At 30.0% G+C, this 14517-nt stretch overlaps 1 protein-coding gene across 1 annotated transcript in view; it reads right to left on the minus strand.

Moving 5' to 3' along the window:
* The window catches only part of Enoph (enolase-phosphatase E1), a 37010-nt gene extending 25728 nt beyond the window's left edge, over window positions 1-11282 (minus strand). Inside the window, exons 1-2 of the mRNA XM_075366501.1 lie at window positions 11065-11282; window positions 1366-1467 (exon numbers count right to left, since the gene is read on the minus strand). Of these exons, the coding sequence (XP_075222616.1) occupies window positions 1366-1467; window positions 11065-11169 (207 nt within the window). The 5' untranslated portion in view covers window positions 11170-11282. The remainder of the gene's footprint in view (window positions 1-1365; window positions 1468-11064) is intronic.
* Between the last annotated feature and the right edge of the window lie 3235 nt (window positions 11283-14517).

Here is a 14517-nt window from a genome sequence, read left to right on the forward strand (position 1 = left end):
CTAATCTATTTCTTAGAAACAAACAGACGTGAACCGGTATTAACTAAAGCTTTAATCAGAGCTGTAAAAAAAAAACATAACTGTTGAGCTATTAAAAGAAAAAAAAATCACTGAAATAGCAAAAATTTATTTAAAAATTCATTAGAAATAATAGTTTTTATGGCAATTCAATTTATTTCAGGACTATGAAATTTATTGTGAGAAACAGGTTGGGCATTAATTCTTGGACAATTTTTTTTTGAGAGAACACCTACTTTCATTGGATAAAACTTTTTTTGAAGGTTGACAGTATCTAAATTATAAAGAAAAATCTATCACAGGCATTATATGAATAGCAGATATTTGAAGTTCCATTATTAACAGGCAATTGTTAGAATTTCTCCTGAGACATCAGACTAAAAAATCTAACATGAGATAAAGCTGAATAATTTGGACTAAAAGAATTTTCAAATTTCGGTGAAACATTAAACATATGAAGCTTTTAATTAGTCAAGCTTGAGGGTTTCAACTGTAAAATAAGTAAAGACCTTTCTTCACGGTTTAAGCTTTCAAGAATAATCAGCCGGCTTGGCATTTTTTCACCATGTGACAAAAAAAATTAAATGTAATCGGGTATACTTGTTATTATGAATAAATAAATAACAATTTAGACTACAACTTTATTACCAGTTTTGTAAAAACGTTTAAATTTCATCAATTTCATATTGTTGTTACACGGTAAGTAAAATATTATAAAAAGAATTACTAAATTCAACACTACTGACAAAATTACAAAATCTGAACTGGTAATCTCTAATTTCAAATAAATACAGGTCTTGAAATGGTCTAAGATATAAAAAATTAGTTTTTTTTGTTATGTTACAGAATATGGAAAGTAGTACATACAACCTTAATCAGACAACAGTAGAATGGAGCTAAACAGAAGTATAGAGAGGATGGGAGGGAAGACAGTTGATGTAGAAAGGAAACACGACATGCGGAAAAAATTTCCATATTTTAGTGCAGATAATTAAAACTTACAGTTTTAAAGATTATTTTCACTTCTTCAACTTCAGAAATGTTTATCTCTTCTTCCACACATCAAGTTCATCTATTAGTAATTCATCTATAGGTAATTAAAAAGTTAAGTTTAACTTTCCACGTACTTTCTGTTTAAATTCTTTTATTTAAAAATAACAAATAATCCTTAATGATAATTTACTACGATATGATAAATTAATTATATATGCAATTCTCACAGTATAGTACACATACAATTGAATTTGATTACAAAGAATATTTTCTGATATAAGCAAAAACACAATGTATATACAATAAATTGAGTTCAGACAAAGATGTTGAAATAATTTTCTTTAAATTGATTACCTGCACTCGTAATAGTGTAATATCCTCTTGCAGTTCCTTCTCAGCCCAGTTGGTTTTAATGTATTCCTCCAAGTGTTCTCTGACATATGGGAACAATGTATCCTATTTTAAAAGAAATGAATGTAAGTAAAAACAAAAACACTACTTGCTTCTAACATACAGCAATGCAATTTCAGATCTGATTTGTTAAATATCAAAATTTTATTTTTCAAATTTTTGTTTTAAATTGCTACATTACAAACATTCTCAAGTATTTCTAACATTATAAATTTATGTATATTTTTTATTAAATAAAGCAATAAGAAAGTTTGATCACTGCATTTATTAAGGCAATGAATCATACAGCATTAATAAGATTACTTCATTACTATCCCTGTATTGGTTACATTAAAAACACTTTTGATTTTTAAAAGAATGTGAGATTTTATGCAATTCAGAAAAACACTTTTGATTTTTAAAAGAATGTGAGATTTTATGCAATTCAGAAAAACTTGCTCATTGGCATATTATGATTTTGGAATGGAGTTACATAATTGGTAGGTAGGTTTGTTCTATATTGTATGTCTGTTTAGGTTCCATATTTACTGATTTCATTAACAGATGAAGATCCTCAATTACATTCTTTTTAAGCCCATCAGATTAAAAGGCTTACAAAATATTTTCATACTCTGTGATGGAAAGTTTAGGATCTTCATCTGCTAATGAATCAGTAAATATGGCATCCAAGCAGACCCACAATACAGAACCAACCTATTAATAATTCAACTCAATCACATAATCATGTTATGCCAGTGACAAGTTTTTCTGATTTACATAAAAGGCCACTCTTCTAAAAATTGGAATTGTTTTTAATATAAATAAATAGGCCATCATATAGTGATCTTGTTAATACTGTGCAATTCATTGCTTTACTGGTGCAGTTGTTAATCTTTCACATTGCTTTATTTAATATTTTTAATTAGGAAGATACATTAACTAAAACATACGAACAACAATCTATAACAACAAACAATATAGGTTAGATTATAACAAAGAAAAATAATTTAGCAGCCTAGGATAAAGTTTGTAGTCAATACAAGAAGTTATGAAGTTGTACTATTTACAATCAACATTGAAATGACATTAATCCAACTGATTCTTCACAGTTTTAAATTATAATTATTTTATAAGCTGAACTTTATTAATTTACTTTAGCAGAAGAGTGGCAACAAAGAATCAGCTACATTAATACCAATACTGATAATAATCATAGTCTTTATTATTGTAATTAGGTTTGAACTAACTCTTTATAATTGTTGAAGCAATCAAACTCATTGCAATAATGTTCTAAAATAGACAACACAAACTTTAATCTGTTTTTTCAATCCACACAACCTATTTAGTAATATTTATCATGTGATAAGTTTTTATCCATATTTTACCCTATCCAACAACATGTTGAAGCATGCACGTGCACACAATCCTCAGATAGTATTGCTATAATGTGTAAAGTTTGTTGCTTAAAATGCTCATTGTGGTAAGAAATATATAAAAAAGGAATTGCTCACTGAAGTATTTAGGGAAAAGTTTGACAATTCAACATTATGCTAAACTCATTTTATCCATACTTTAAGCTGAACACAATTTGAGGACTCCTTAAAATATTATTCACCATACAGCAAGGAATACAACAAATTAAAGCTGGGATAGAAAAATGGTTGTGAATGAAAAACTGCTGAGAATCTCAACTGTCTGTCAGTGAAGAGTTCCCATTCACAGAAGCAAAAAATTAAATAGACTTGTTTGAACAACTGCTTCACTATCTAACACTGCAGCATTACAGCCATGATTCCAACACATTTAACACACTGAAATCTAAGCATAAATATAATGGTGCCTTGCTAATTAAAAAGTAAAATAGTTATTTTTGCTGTTCAGTTTCCAAGATCAATTTATTGAAACATAATTCATTTTTATGATTAAATCCTTCAATCGTAATTTATGCAAATTAATCCAATTAATATTGTTGCATAATATATATTCAACTATATCTCTTTATGTATTTTTTGTCTGAATGCAATTTAATTTATAAATGTACAACTTTTTTACAATGAATAATTTACATTATTTTTAAACAGCGTAATTGGTATAAAACCAGTATTTTCTCTGAAGAATATAAAACAAATCAGAGAGATCATAGCATTATTTCTATCATTGCATTTCAGCAAATAGATGACTTAACTTTACTAATATAGCGAAATACTCTTTTTTTAAAACTGAGCAATGTAAAATATTGTTCTTAACTTTGAGGATATACTACATCATGCCCAGTAAGTTTAAAACAGTAAAATGTTAAATTTTTTACAATAAGGTAAAATGCTCAAGGTTTTCAGCCAGTGCATATTTTATGGGTTGAAGATAAAGGTCATAAAAAATTGGTTGATATTAATGAAATTTGTAAACACCAAATGGTATTTCAAATTTCACCCTGTTAATTGCAAATACATTTTCACAACCCGCTGAACATCCCATTAGTGATTATAATTACGTAACTATGAACACATAGCAGTAAAATTAAAATGCAGAATTCAATACAAACAATAATACTACAACAGATAAAATAGCATTACATAAGACTCGTGATTATCCAAATCCCAGTCAACCGAGGCTCCGGGTTAACCAAGCTAGTCATAGGAAGATGAAACAAAAATAAAGCAGGACAATCATAGTGAGAAGCGATGTTTATACACATGACATCCAAGGTCTTCTCTCCTACAGAGCTTGAGTTCACCCAACAATCTTAGCATTGTCACAGTCACCCGTCATGTTTGTTATCTCTGTGCTCACACTAAACATGATTGTATCAGTGTGTTGAAGTTTGGGCTTTTACTGGTTGTGTGTGCTATGAATCGAAAATGGAAGAGTTGTAGTTTTTCTTAAAGGGAATGTAATGCAATAAATGGTTGGAGAATGCTAAGTCAATTAAAAATATCGCTGCTGATTTGGGAGTTAGGGAAGTGACTGTTGGGGATTAGAAAAGTAACCTGAAAGAAATTGAAAAATTTGTAAACTAGAAATTTCTAGTTTACAAATTTTGCAAAGTGGTGGCAGTGGTTTGAGTCAAAAGACTTTGAAGAAGGGCAATTACGAGCAGATGTCTGAAGGACTTTTTTAGGTTTTCACAGCTGTGAGGGATGGGCAGTCCAGTGAGTAGGCCAATGCTTCAAGATAAGGCGCTTGAGTTCCACAAGGTAATTAAAGACAGCAAGGAAACATTCACTGCAAGTAAGTGATGGATGGCTTGACAGGTCGAAGAAGAAATAAGACATAAGGCAGCTAAATGTTAGGGGGAGAAAGTGTCAGCTGACTTATCTGCAGTTGCAGAATTTCAGTCTAAAAATGGGAAAAATTGTTTTCAAGAAAGAATTAACATCAGATCAAATTTTTACCTCTGATGATACTGGTCTTAACTTTTGAATGTACCTTCAAAAAACTAAGAAGCAAAATCTGAAAAAACTGCTCCTGGATTTAAAAAAGTAGAGCAAGTCACAATTCTGGCTACCTGCAAAGCTTCTGAAACTAAGACCTCTGCTTATTGGAAAATCTAAAAACCCAAGAGCCTTTAAAAATATCAAAATCAATGGTCTGCCAACAATATACTGCAACCAAGAAGTGCATGGATGAAAAGCCACACTTTTAGTGACTGGTTTTTTTTAATGAATTTGTTCCAGTCACTGAAGCATTTTTAAAGAAAACTAAGCTCCCCAGGAAAGCTATTTTATTATTGGACAACGCGCTGTCTCACTGTTTACGCCGTTGCGTAAAGTTGTTTTATTTCAATGAATTAAAGGCTGTGGTCGAGTCTTGCAGTTTACAGGCTTGGTAATTTTATTTTGCATTTTTGTAAGGCTTATCTACGTATATTTTTAAAATAGGTTGTTGGTGTTTGTTTTCGATATCAATTTCTCTCAGTCTCCAGTTTGACTTGCTGATTGCACCATCATTTTGGTGACAACGTATTTCATATCTTGCATTATTTCTTGCTGTTTAGTCTTAATATACATATTAGTCTTTAGTGTTTCTTATTCTCACCAATTTCAGTATTGTCATAGTTCCTAGAAGTCTATTTCTCTTTGTCTGCCCTGATGTCATTTCTTCAACTTGCGTATTCAGAAATTTATTTTACGTAATTCTTTAGTGCTCTGCTTGCTTGTAAATTATTTTTTGTTATGTCTTCATTCCCGAATTCCACACGTTTTCTCTAATCGTTCTCATACTAACACTAGGACATTTCTCTTGTTGTCAACACACACACACTCTTCTGTCCATTGCTTTGTTCGCTTCCCCTACTTTTCACCACGCCAGCTTTGGTCATTCTAGTCCTGACTTTCACGTTGTGCGGATGCTGGTCCTCCAAGCTGGAGGGCCAGGCTTCGATGTTCTCTCACTCTCGTATAATGTTAATACCTTTGTCGTCTTCATACTCTTATAAACGTTGTAGTATTTCTCTGTCTAAATATTCTCTAGTTCTACTCGTCAGCGTTTCGTGATTTCACCGATCTATATATTTTGTTTTACCTCGTTTCTTTGTTAAGTTATTCTTCAAATTCACTATATTACGTCTCTGTGGATAGTGTTTCAATCACTACATACTGCCAATTCTATCAACGCCGAATCTTCTCGAGCTGCTGATTACATTTTCATCGATGCAGAATCTCTCCCAACTCGTTGCTACATATTCGAGACACCACGTCTCACCCCTGTATTCCTGATACACCACTGCGGACTACACCCAGGATTACTGAATGTATTCATTTACCTTCATTCACGAGTTCGTCTCTTGCTAATATTTGTGTGCTACAGGCAAGTTCAATTTTCATTATTTATTACGTTAAACAGTTATTTTATCATTAAAATTTGTGGAACATTCAGTTCATCGTACCTTATGCTTTTCACTTTCAAGTTTAGTTTAAAAACCTTAAGTGCAGTCACGACAGGTGACATATAAGGTTGTGTCATTGTTCAGCTGCAACCTATTTACGTGCTTAATTATTTCAATTTGTTGTTATTGTAATTAACTCTATCATTTAATCTTGTAACTTGTTAATCGCCGAGATTAATTCTTTTCTACTCATGAACTGTATTCATAATACTTCTCGTAAATTAACCTAAAGCAAATTACTCCTGATGTGCGGTTATGTTTTAGGACTTCTTTGTAATTTTATATTTTCAAGAAAGCTTACTACTAAATGAACTCTATTTACCTGTTTATTTATTTCAATTTGATTACTGTAATTAACTCTTTTTGTACTAGAATATTATTGTGGCCTTTTTCTACACTAAACTAGAATTACATGTTTTTAATTATTTAATGATAAGTTTGTTATTCATAAATCAGGAAAGGCCAGTGCCAATAGTAAAATTTATTGTAATTTATTTTTTCTAAGTTAATGACATCTGTTCATTGCTAATTTTCATATTATAGTATATGTCAGTAGTGCAACTGTTTTCCAGTTACACTTCTCTATTGATGTTATATTTTAAGTATCTAATTGGAAATAAAGTATTTTATGTTCTCTTGTTTTCAGGTTTTGCTAAATTGTGTATTTAAAAAATGTATATTCATGTATTTTCTTATTTTAATATTATTACTGATATGCTGATTTCAGTTGATATTTCTTATGTGAAATTAAGTTATGTTTATTTCCTAATTTCATTTAATTTAAGGTTACGCTTTAACATAAGTTCAGTTGTTTTACACAATTAAAGTCCAATTTCTTTTGGCAAATACAAGCTGTGTGTTTTTTGTTAACTTTTATCCAACACTCACCCAAAGAACTGTGTAGTGGTGGTTAAAGCCATATTTCTTCCCGATAATGTGACATCACTTATACAACCTTTAGACGAAGGAGTTCTAGAAACTATGAAGAGAAATTACTGATGAAGGCCTTTTAAGGAGGCTCTAAAGCCATGTTAAGGAGACTCTAAAGAAAGTCACATTAAAGCTGTAGCATACTGGATTGGTTCAGCATGGGATAAGGTGAAAACCACTACCATTGAAAAATCTTGGAAGAATATATTTGACTTTGAAGGACCCCCCTCAAAAAAAGTGCTAGAACAGGAAAATGTAAGTGAACTAGTGCAACTAGCCAATAAACTACCTGTTGAAGATAAGACCAAATCAACAGTGAAGATATCCATGATTGGTGCAATAAAGATGAGCAGATGAAGATCACCGATGAGACAATTATCAATAAGGTCAAGAATGCTAAAGATAGTGAAGAAGACAAAGATACGGAAGAGATAACCCTAAAAATATTACACTCCAATGAGCTGAAAGCGATTGAAGCCACTCTTGCTTACATAGAGCAACAGGAAGAGTCCACACCACATGATATATGATCTTGACTACGTTGGCATAACATCGCATCATCCAAGAAAGTACAGAGGTTGACTCAAAAATCAATCAAAGACTTTTTAAAAATAATCTCATATTTATAGGTCTGTAATTATGTTTTACATTTTTTTTCTCCTAATAATCAACTAATTCTTTACATTTTTAACTAGTTTTTTTGTTATTTTTAGCTCAGTAGCATTTAACCTGCATAATATCAGAGTTTTTTCATAACTGAAGTGGTGTCAGTCCCAATTACCTCAGATAATGGCAAGTCTAATGTATTTTTAATGGATACCTTTTTGAAAAAAAGGAAGATTGTTAAAGAGAAATAAGAAAAAATACTATAAATGTATATATAGAAATAAAAAATCACATAAATAGAAAAATACCAAATAAATGAGGCACAATATTTAGTAACAGGAGTGAATGAGGTGATATTTATTTAGTAAATGTAGCTTATTCACATGAAGAAAAAAATATGCTAATAACACAAATGCAGAACTAAAAATAGTTATGTTATGAGGTAAAGATTAAGCAAACAAAAAAAAAGTATGGAGTGGGATATAATCAGAGATTTAGAAACCAAATTAATTAAAGAACATAAAACTTATTCAAGAGCAGGATGGATTCTGATGACGAAGTAATAATAAAATGTAAGTTAAGAAATAAAAGATCTCTGCAGCATAAATTTCTTCAAACAATTAATTTAACTGCACAAATCTATATGGCTAATATCACATGATTCCAAAGATGGGAGTGTTCTCTAAGTATGAACCTGCTTATCAATGGTTTTTCAAATTGAAGAAATGTTTTTTGCAGCTTTTAATAGTTCTCTTACAGATATGTTGTTCCTGCACCACAGGCATGCATACAGTAATTGGCTGTTCTCAACGAGGAAAAATATGTTTGAGTTTGAACTTTAACCCCTTCTGCCAGGAAGGCCCTGAGCAATGCCTTGGAAGGTATTGTTTGTCAAACAGTGCAGTTCCACCAGAGGAATTATACACTCATCACTTATTTTTTTACCTTATCCTTCCTTCATCCCTTTTATGTTCTCTGGGTGGTTGAATTCTGCTATGTCTGTGATGCTGGTACCTATAGATATTCTTTATGTAATCTGATGGTGGGGCCTATTGATAATCTGATAGGTTTCCTTTGCAATCCAGGGATTTTTCCTGTACAGAAGCTGCACAACAAACCTAATGGGTGAAATGCCTATCAAGTGACAGAGGGCTTCTGAAAATACAGATACAATAGAAGAAAAAAATCAGTAACAAAGAAACTGAACAGAAAGGCAATTTGAAGAAAAGACAGACTTTAATTAATATGCCAAAAAGAAATTAAAAGTAAAAATCGAATAGGTAACTTTAAGAAATTGAATTCGGGGAAAAAATTATGGGTAAAAAAGGTGAAAATTAAATGTAGAAAAATAAAAAGATAGGCCTGAACAACTGACAGTCTGAAGCAGGGAGTATAAAATTGTGAAAAGATGATAAAGACAAAAAATGGTAGGTGGTAGTGACAGCAAATAATTACAAAATACTAATAAATATAAAAAAAAACTAAAAGAACATTTTGGAAGTAAAACTAAAAAGACTTATGAAGAAAAATTTAGAGCTCAACTGTAGCAAAACATATTATAAGTAACTCTGAGCAATTACTGTCCTAACTTAGACTTGTATACGTAACAAAAACCCAAGTAAAAAAATGTGACTGAGAAAGTATTGTACACTGATAATAGATCAATCCATTAAATCCCATTTATTTTTTTCAGCACTAGGCAGCAACTAAGTACTCACAGGAACTAAAAGTGCATATTCGCACTTAGTTGCTGCCATATTTGCTATAAATACAACTATTAGTATCTAATAGCTAGTGATACTAAGGCCAGCCATTAAGCAGTATTTCTCAAAAAAATTATCTACTTAAAATTATATATGGCAACACAAAATGTCAGCTGACCGGCTATATAGCCGAGTTTATGTTTAATTATAAACACAGACTTCTGGTTATTGGGGTGTTTAAAACCAGTAAGGTGATGGTTAACCAATATCAGCATTAGGCCTTGGTGCAGCACAAGCTATAATGCTGATAATTATGTACGTTTTAGGTCTTTATTATCTTTTGCAACTCTTCTTACAGCTGGATTTGCCAATTTAAATACTAGTACGGTAATATAAGCAAGTGTGAAATAAAGTTAGGATTGTAATTTCTCAGAATTACCATAAGATTAAGCTCACAGAAAAACTATGATCTCATGGCACAACACCAAAACCTCAGAAGTTCAAAAGAATAAGCAAAAATACGGCTACTGTTATGGACATACTTAACATCAAAACATGTTAATGTAAAAAAAAATTATAATTGTAATATTACTTTATAATTTAATTACACTGTGCTAGGAATAAGCGTTTGTGGTATCAGCTACTTTTACATCGAATTTGGTAATTCGATTAAATACCAAGAAGAATAATTATAAGAAGCACTTAAAAGCAAATTTAGGGTTATAGCAAGCCTAAAAAGAAAAAGTAGGTTTTGAAATAAGCCCTTTGATGGAAAATTTTTAAAAATGGTTTGGAAATTTCTAATGAAAAGATTCTAGGTGAATAAAAAAAGAGAAAAATCAACTTTCACTGCATTTTAGATAAAGAATCATTTACCTTTTTGTAAATATTACAAAAGGCAAAATAAACAGAAGCTTATCACCAATTTCTTAGGATCATTAGGTGAATTAATTTAATACATAAAGGAAGTGTAGTAGGTAAGAACCAAATAAATTATGTACAATGCAACTTGAAACTTTTAACTATATTACAATCACCTGAAAATAAGAAAATGTTAAAAACAGACATGTATACATAAACACATACAGAAAATTAAAATGCGAATTGATAACTTTCAAAACTGAATACTCAAAATACCTTTTGTTTTATTATACACGTTAATGACATAACTGCTCATATATTAAGACAATAATTACTGAATTAAATAAATTAAACAAATTTTTCTTCGTGTGAATCACTAAATGCGGACAAATCTGAATTTAAAAAAAGAGTCAGATAAGGAATTTTTTTTTTCTCCAAAAGAATGCAGATAAAAATCAGTCTGGACCCAATTCCAAAATCCGTGCACGACGTGAAAATTCACGATAATCACCAAACTACATGCACAGTAAACATAACTCAATGGGAAAGAATCGTAAAAATCGAATTAAAATTTCGCTAATCAATATTTTAACATTGGCATTCTTTGTATTTTTAATTAATTATCAGAGTTTAAATTTGGATTAAATAAAATAACCGGCCATACACAAGCTTACGTACCTTCACAAAATTTATGGAAGTTGTTGTACCCTCAATATCAACAATAACAGTGGAAACATTAAATTGCAAATTATCTTTATCTATAGATCGTTTATCGGTGGTCATTTCGCAAGTTGTTTAATTAAAGCTACTCCTATATAAAAAGTTGTAAAAAAAGGAACTAATCACTCCTAACGCACACCACGAGATGAACAAAATGGCCGACCGGCCAATGCCTTCCAAGCGTCTACACCGAGGAATATTTACTACAACTTACTCCAAAGAGGACAAAACCAGCAATCTGTAATAGACATAAGTAACAGGAATTCTGTTTACATACTGAAAAGAATGCTTAACTACTAAGTGGTTTTTTATGGTTTTAACATATTTTCAGCTCTCATAAATGTAATTTAAATATACTATTTCAAGTCTAAATAAGTTATTATCAAATCTATTTACTTAAAATAATTTATTTACTTTGATAACAAAAATTCTTACTCTGGAATCTTATAACATGATATAAGCTAAAAATATATAAATAACTATTTAATTAGAGATATATGACGTTTAAACAGTTATAGGTATATTTTTAAATCCCAAATATCATTTCATATGAATCGCTGGATCACGTTCTTTTCATATGGTTTATGTGTTAATGTTATTCCAATGTCGACAATGAGTAGAAATGGCATATAATGGGTCGGTAAACTGATACTACCGCAATACAAATTTTACGCAACCTGAAACGTGATATGTTATTTTTCAGCTTGTTATCTATTACTATAAATCTACTCTCTAGTATTAACTTGAAACATGAAAAATATCTATAAGTCATAATGATATCATTTGCATCACCAATTAAAGGACCTTACCCAAAGTTTTTCCTTACCTTTTTTACTTCCTTCAAACCAAAATTTAAAAAAGAGACTGATTGCTACAAAAGAGAAATTGATTGCTTTAAAAAGAGTTGATAACAACATTAATGGAGTACTGAACTAATCTGAAACACTAGTGCATAACTGAAATATAGAGTGTAAAATTCCCCCACTGCCAAAAATGTTTTGGGGGAAGTTCGTTAATTTAATGAAATTGGAGACTGATTGTTAATCTTTTGTAGTGACTAAAATGTAATTTTGAAAATCTAAGAAATTGATGTCTCAATGTAAGATTCACATTTATGTAATAGTTACAGTAAGAGATTTTATTTATCAGCGTAACTAAAAATAGAGTATACTTTATGATTATGAAATAAATTTATTTATTACATGATTGATAAAATTAAATTTATTGTACAGCATGATAATTTAAAATTATTTAAACCTATAAATGATACTTTAAAATTAATTATATGGAAAGTTCTTTTACAAAGGATGTTTTGGAACAGATACTTCATTCCAATAAAGTTACTAATGGTATTATTATTAATAAAATTCATTAACAAGAAAGCCCTCTTGTGTGTAGTCAAATAATGCATTTGATTTATGTCGTGTTAATTCTGTAATGTTTTGTCTCATTTCATACTGCACAATTTATTTGACAACATTTATCTTTTTTTCATACTACTACAGGAATTTATTGACTACACTTTTTAAAATAGTGCTACTATAATACTACTGCTGGTAATTTCACCAGAAAAGGATATACTTTAGTAGTTTTAAAAGATCCTTTGGAAGGCCAGTTTTTTAAATAATTTTTACAAATTAATTTATTTTGCTGTGATACTAAGGTTTAAAAACCAGTCAGTACAATTTAGTACACCACTACTATTGTGTAAACTATTTCTTTCAGCTAAAAAATTCACTTTAAAATTCACTTTACTTTCTAAATTCTTTATAATATACATAAAGAATATAACTTCAGAAAAATGATGCACTTTTTTCTCAGTGTTTTTGAGAGACCAATGTAATTTGCATCAATCATAGAAAAGTTATTTAATTAGGAAGATCAAATAGTATATTTGATTTTTTGGTGGAGATAGACTTTATTCTTTATTATTTGGTAGAGGGGGAAAATAAAATATGCTGCAGTTTATATCTGAGCTGATTCGTGCCAAATGATTTATTTGTAACTTCAGTAAAGATACCCCCAGCATATGTCACTGAGAAGGATTTTCACTGCCTGTAAAGGGCCTTACAATGTTCCTGTGGATGTGTTGTCTCATTTCACAACATGTTTATTATCCATCCCTTTCATACTAGGCTAGGTTATGTGGCCTGTCTGTAGTTTATAAAACCCATTCAAACCTGAGATGCTTATTTATTTACCAGTATTCAGAATTGACATATTATCTGAGGGTTTTGTTTTATTTATGATGTTTATATAAACAACCAATTACAGTTCCTTTTTTTTTTATTGAATGAAAAACTGAATTTTGTAATGTTTGAAAAATGCCAAACCTGACTGGGATCTGGATGCAATCAGTTGTAGACCTTTAAATCTGGAATTGCTACACATGTGATTCTCTTAAATACCTTATAACATATTTTTTATATGACATTGGGGCTATGTGGGGGTTTTAAATTCTATGAATGGTTTGCAAAAAAATAATAAATTGAACATCTATAATGTATTAGCGAACCTTAGGTTCTTTTGGCAGATAATAAATAATATTTTATTCTGGTACATAAAAATAGGTCACATAGATTATGTCAGCAATGGCAGGTATTTTATTCCATGGCTTGAAACTAGAAAATAGGCTATTATCTAGATTTAATGTTCCAAGGATGAAAAAGGGATTGCTCCAGCATTTACCTGAATGAACAAAAGAACTGTGTAAAAAAAACTTGATCATAACAGCAGTAGAATCCACGTCTAATTTTATAATAAAAAATCAATTCTTTATTAATAATTAAAAGTAATAAATAAATGACTATTCAGAAAATTATTTGATCACATGTTTATGTATATAGTAAAATGAGATCCATAATTCACATTTATTCTATAATAGTATTATTTAAAAACTCGGTTCTCTAAAATGAGCTGTTAGTTTTATTTGAAATAAACTGGTTGAAAGATTGTTTATTTATTCAAAATGCAACAGAATTATAACAAGTCCCTTCTTATAATGCCAACATTGTGTTGGAACAAAAACAGTCCTGTTTTTGGTTTTTGTTATCTTTTAGGAATAAAAGATTATTGTTTTTAATAAACAGTGTCCATTTATAAATGTCAATACATGATTTACTTTTTATTACTCATTAATTAGTACATATTTACATACAAATATATTCCAGTATGGTACATATTTTAAGTGCAGTTTTCAGGAAGAATCACGTTTGCATTTTAAAGTGATCAGCAAATATGTCAAAGTTTTAAGTTACATGAAATTAATTGTGCTGTCTGGTTTGATAAAACTGGGAATAGTTATTTAAAAAAAAAAAAAAATCAGTTGTTAATGAACTAATTAGTTCTTAATTGTTTAATGAACTAATGAGCATAAACTACCACAATCAATTTCAGTTTTTCATAGATTGC

Source organism: Lycorma delicatula, chromosome 5, assembly GCF_047948215.1.
Source record: "Lycorma delicatula isolate Av1 chromosome 5, ASM4794821v1, whole genome shotgun sequence".
Taxonomy (NCBI): Eukaryota; Metazoa; Arthropoda; class Insecta; order Hemiptera; family Fulgoridae; genus Lycorma; species Lycorma delicatula.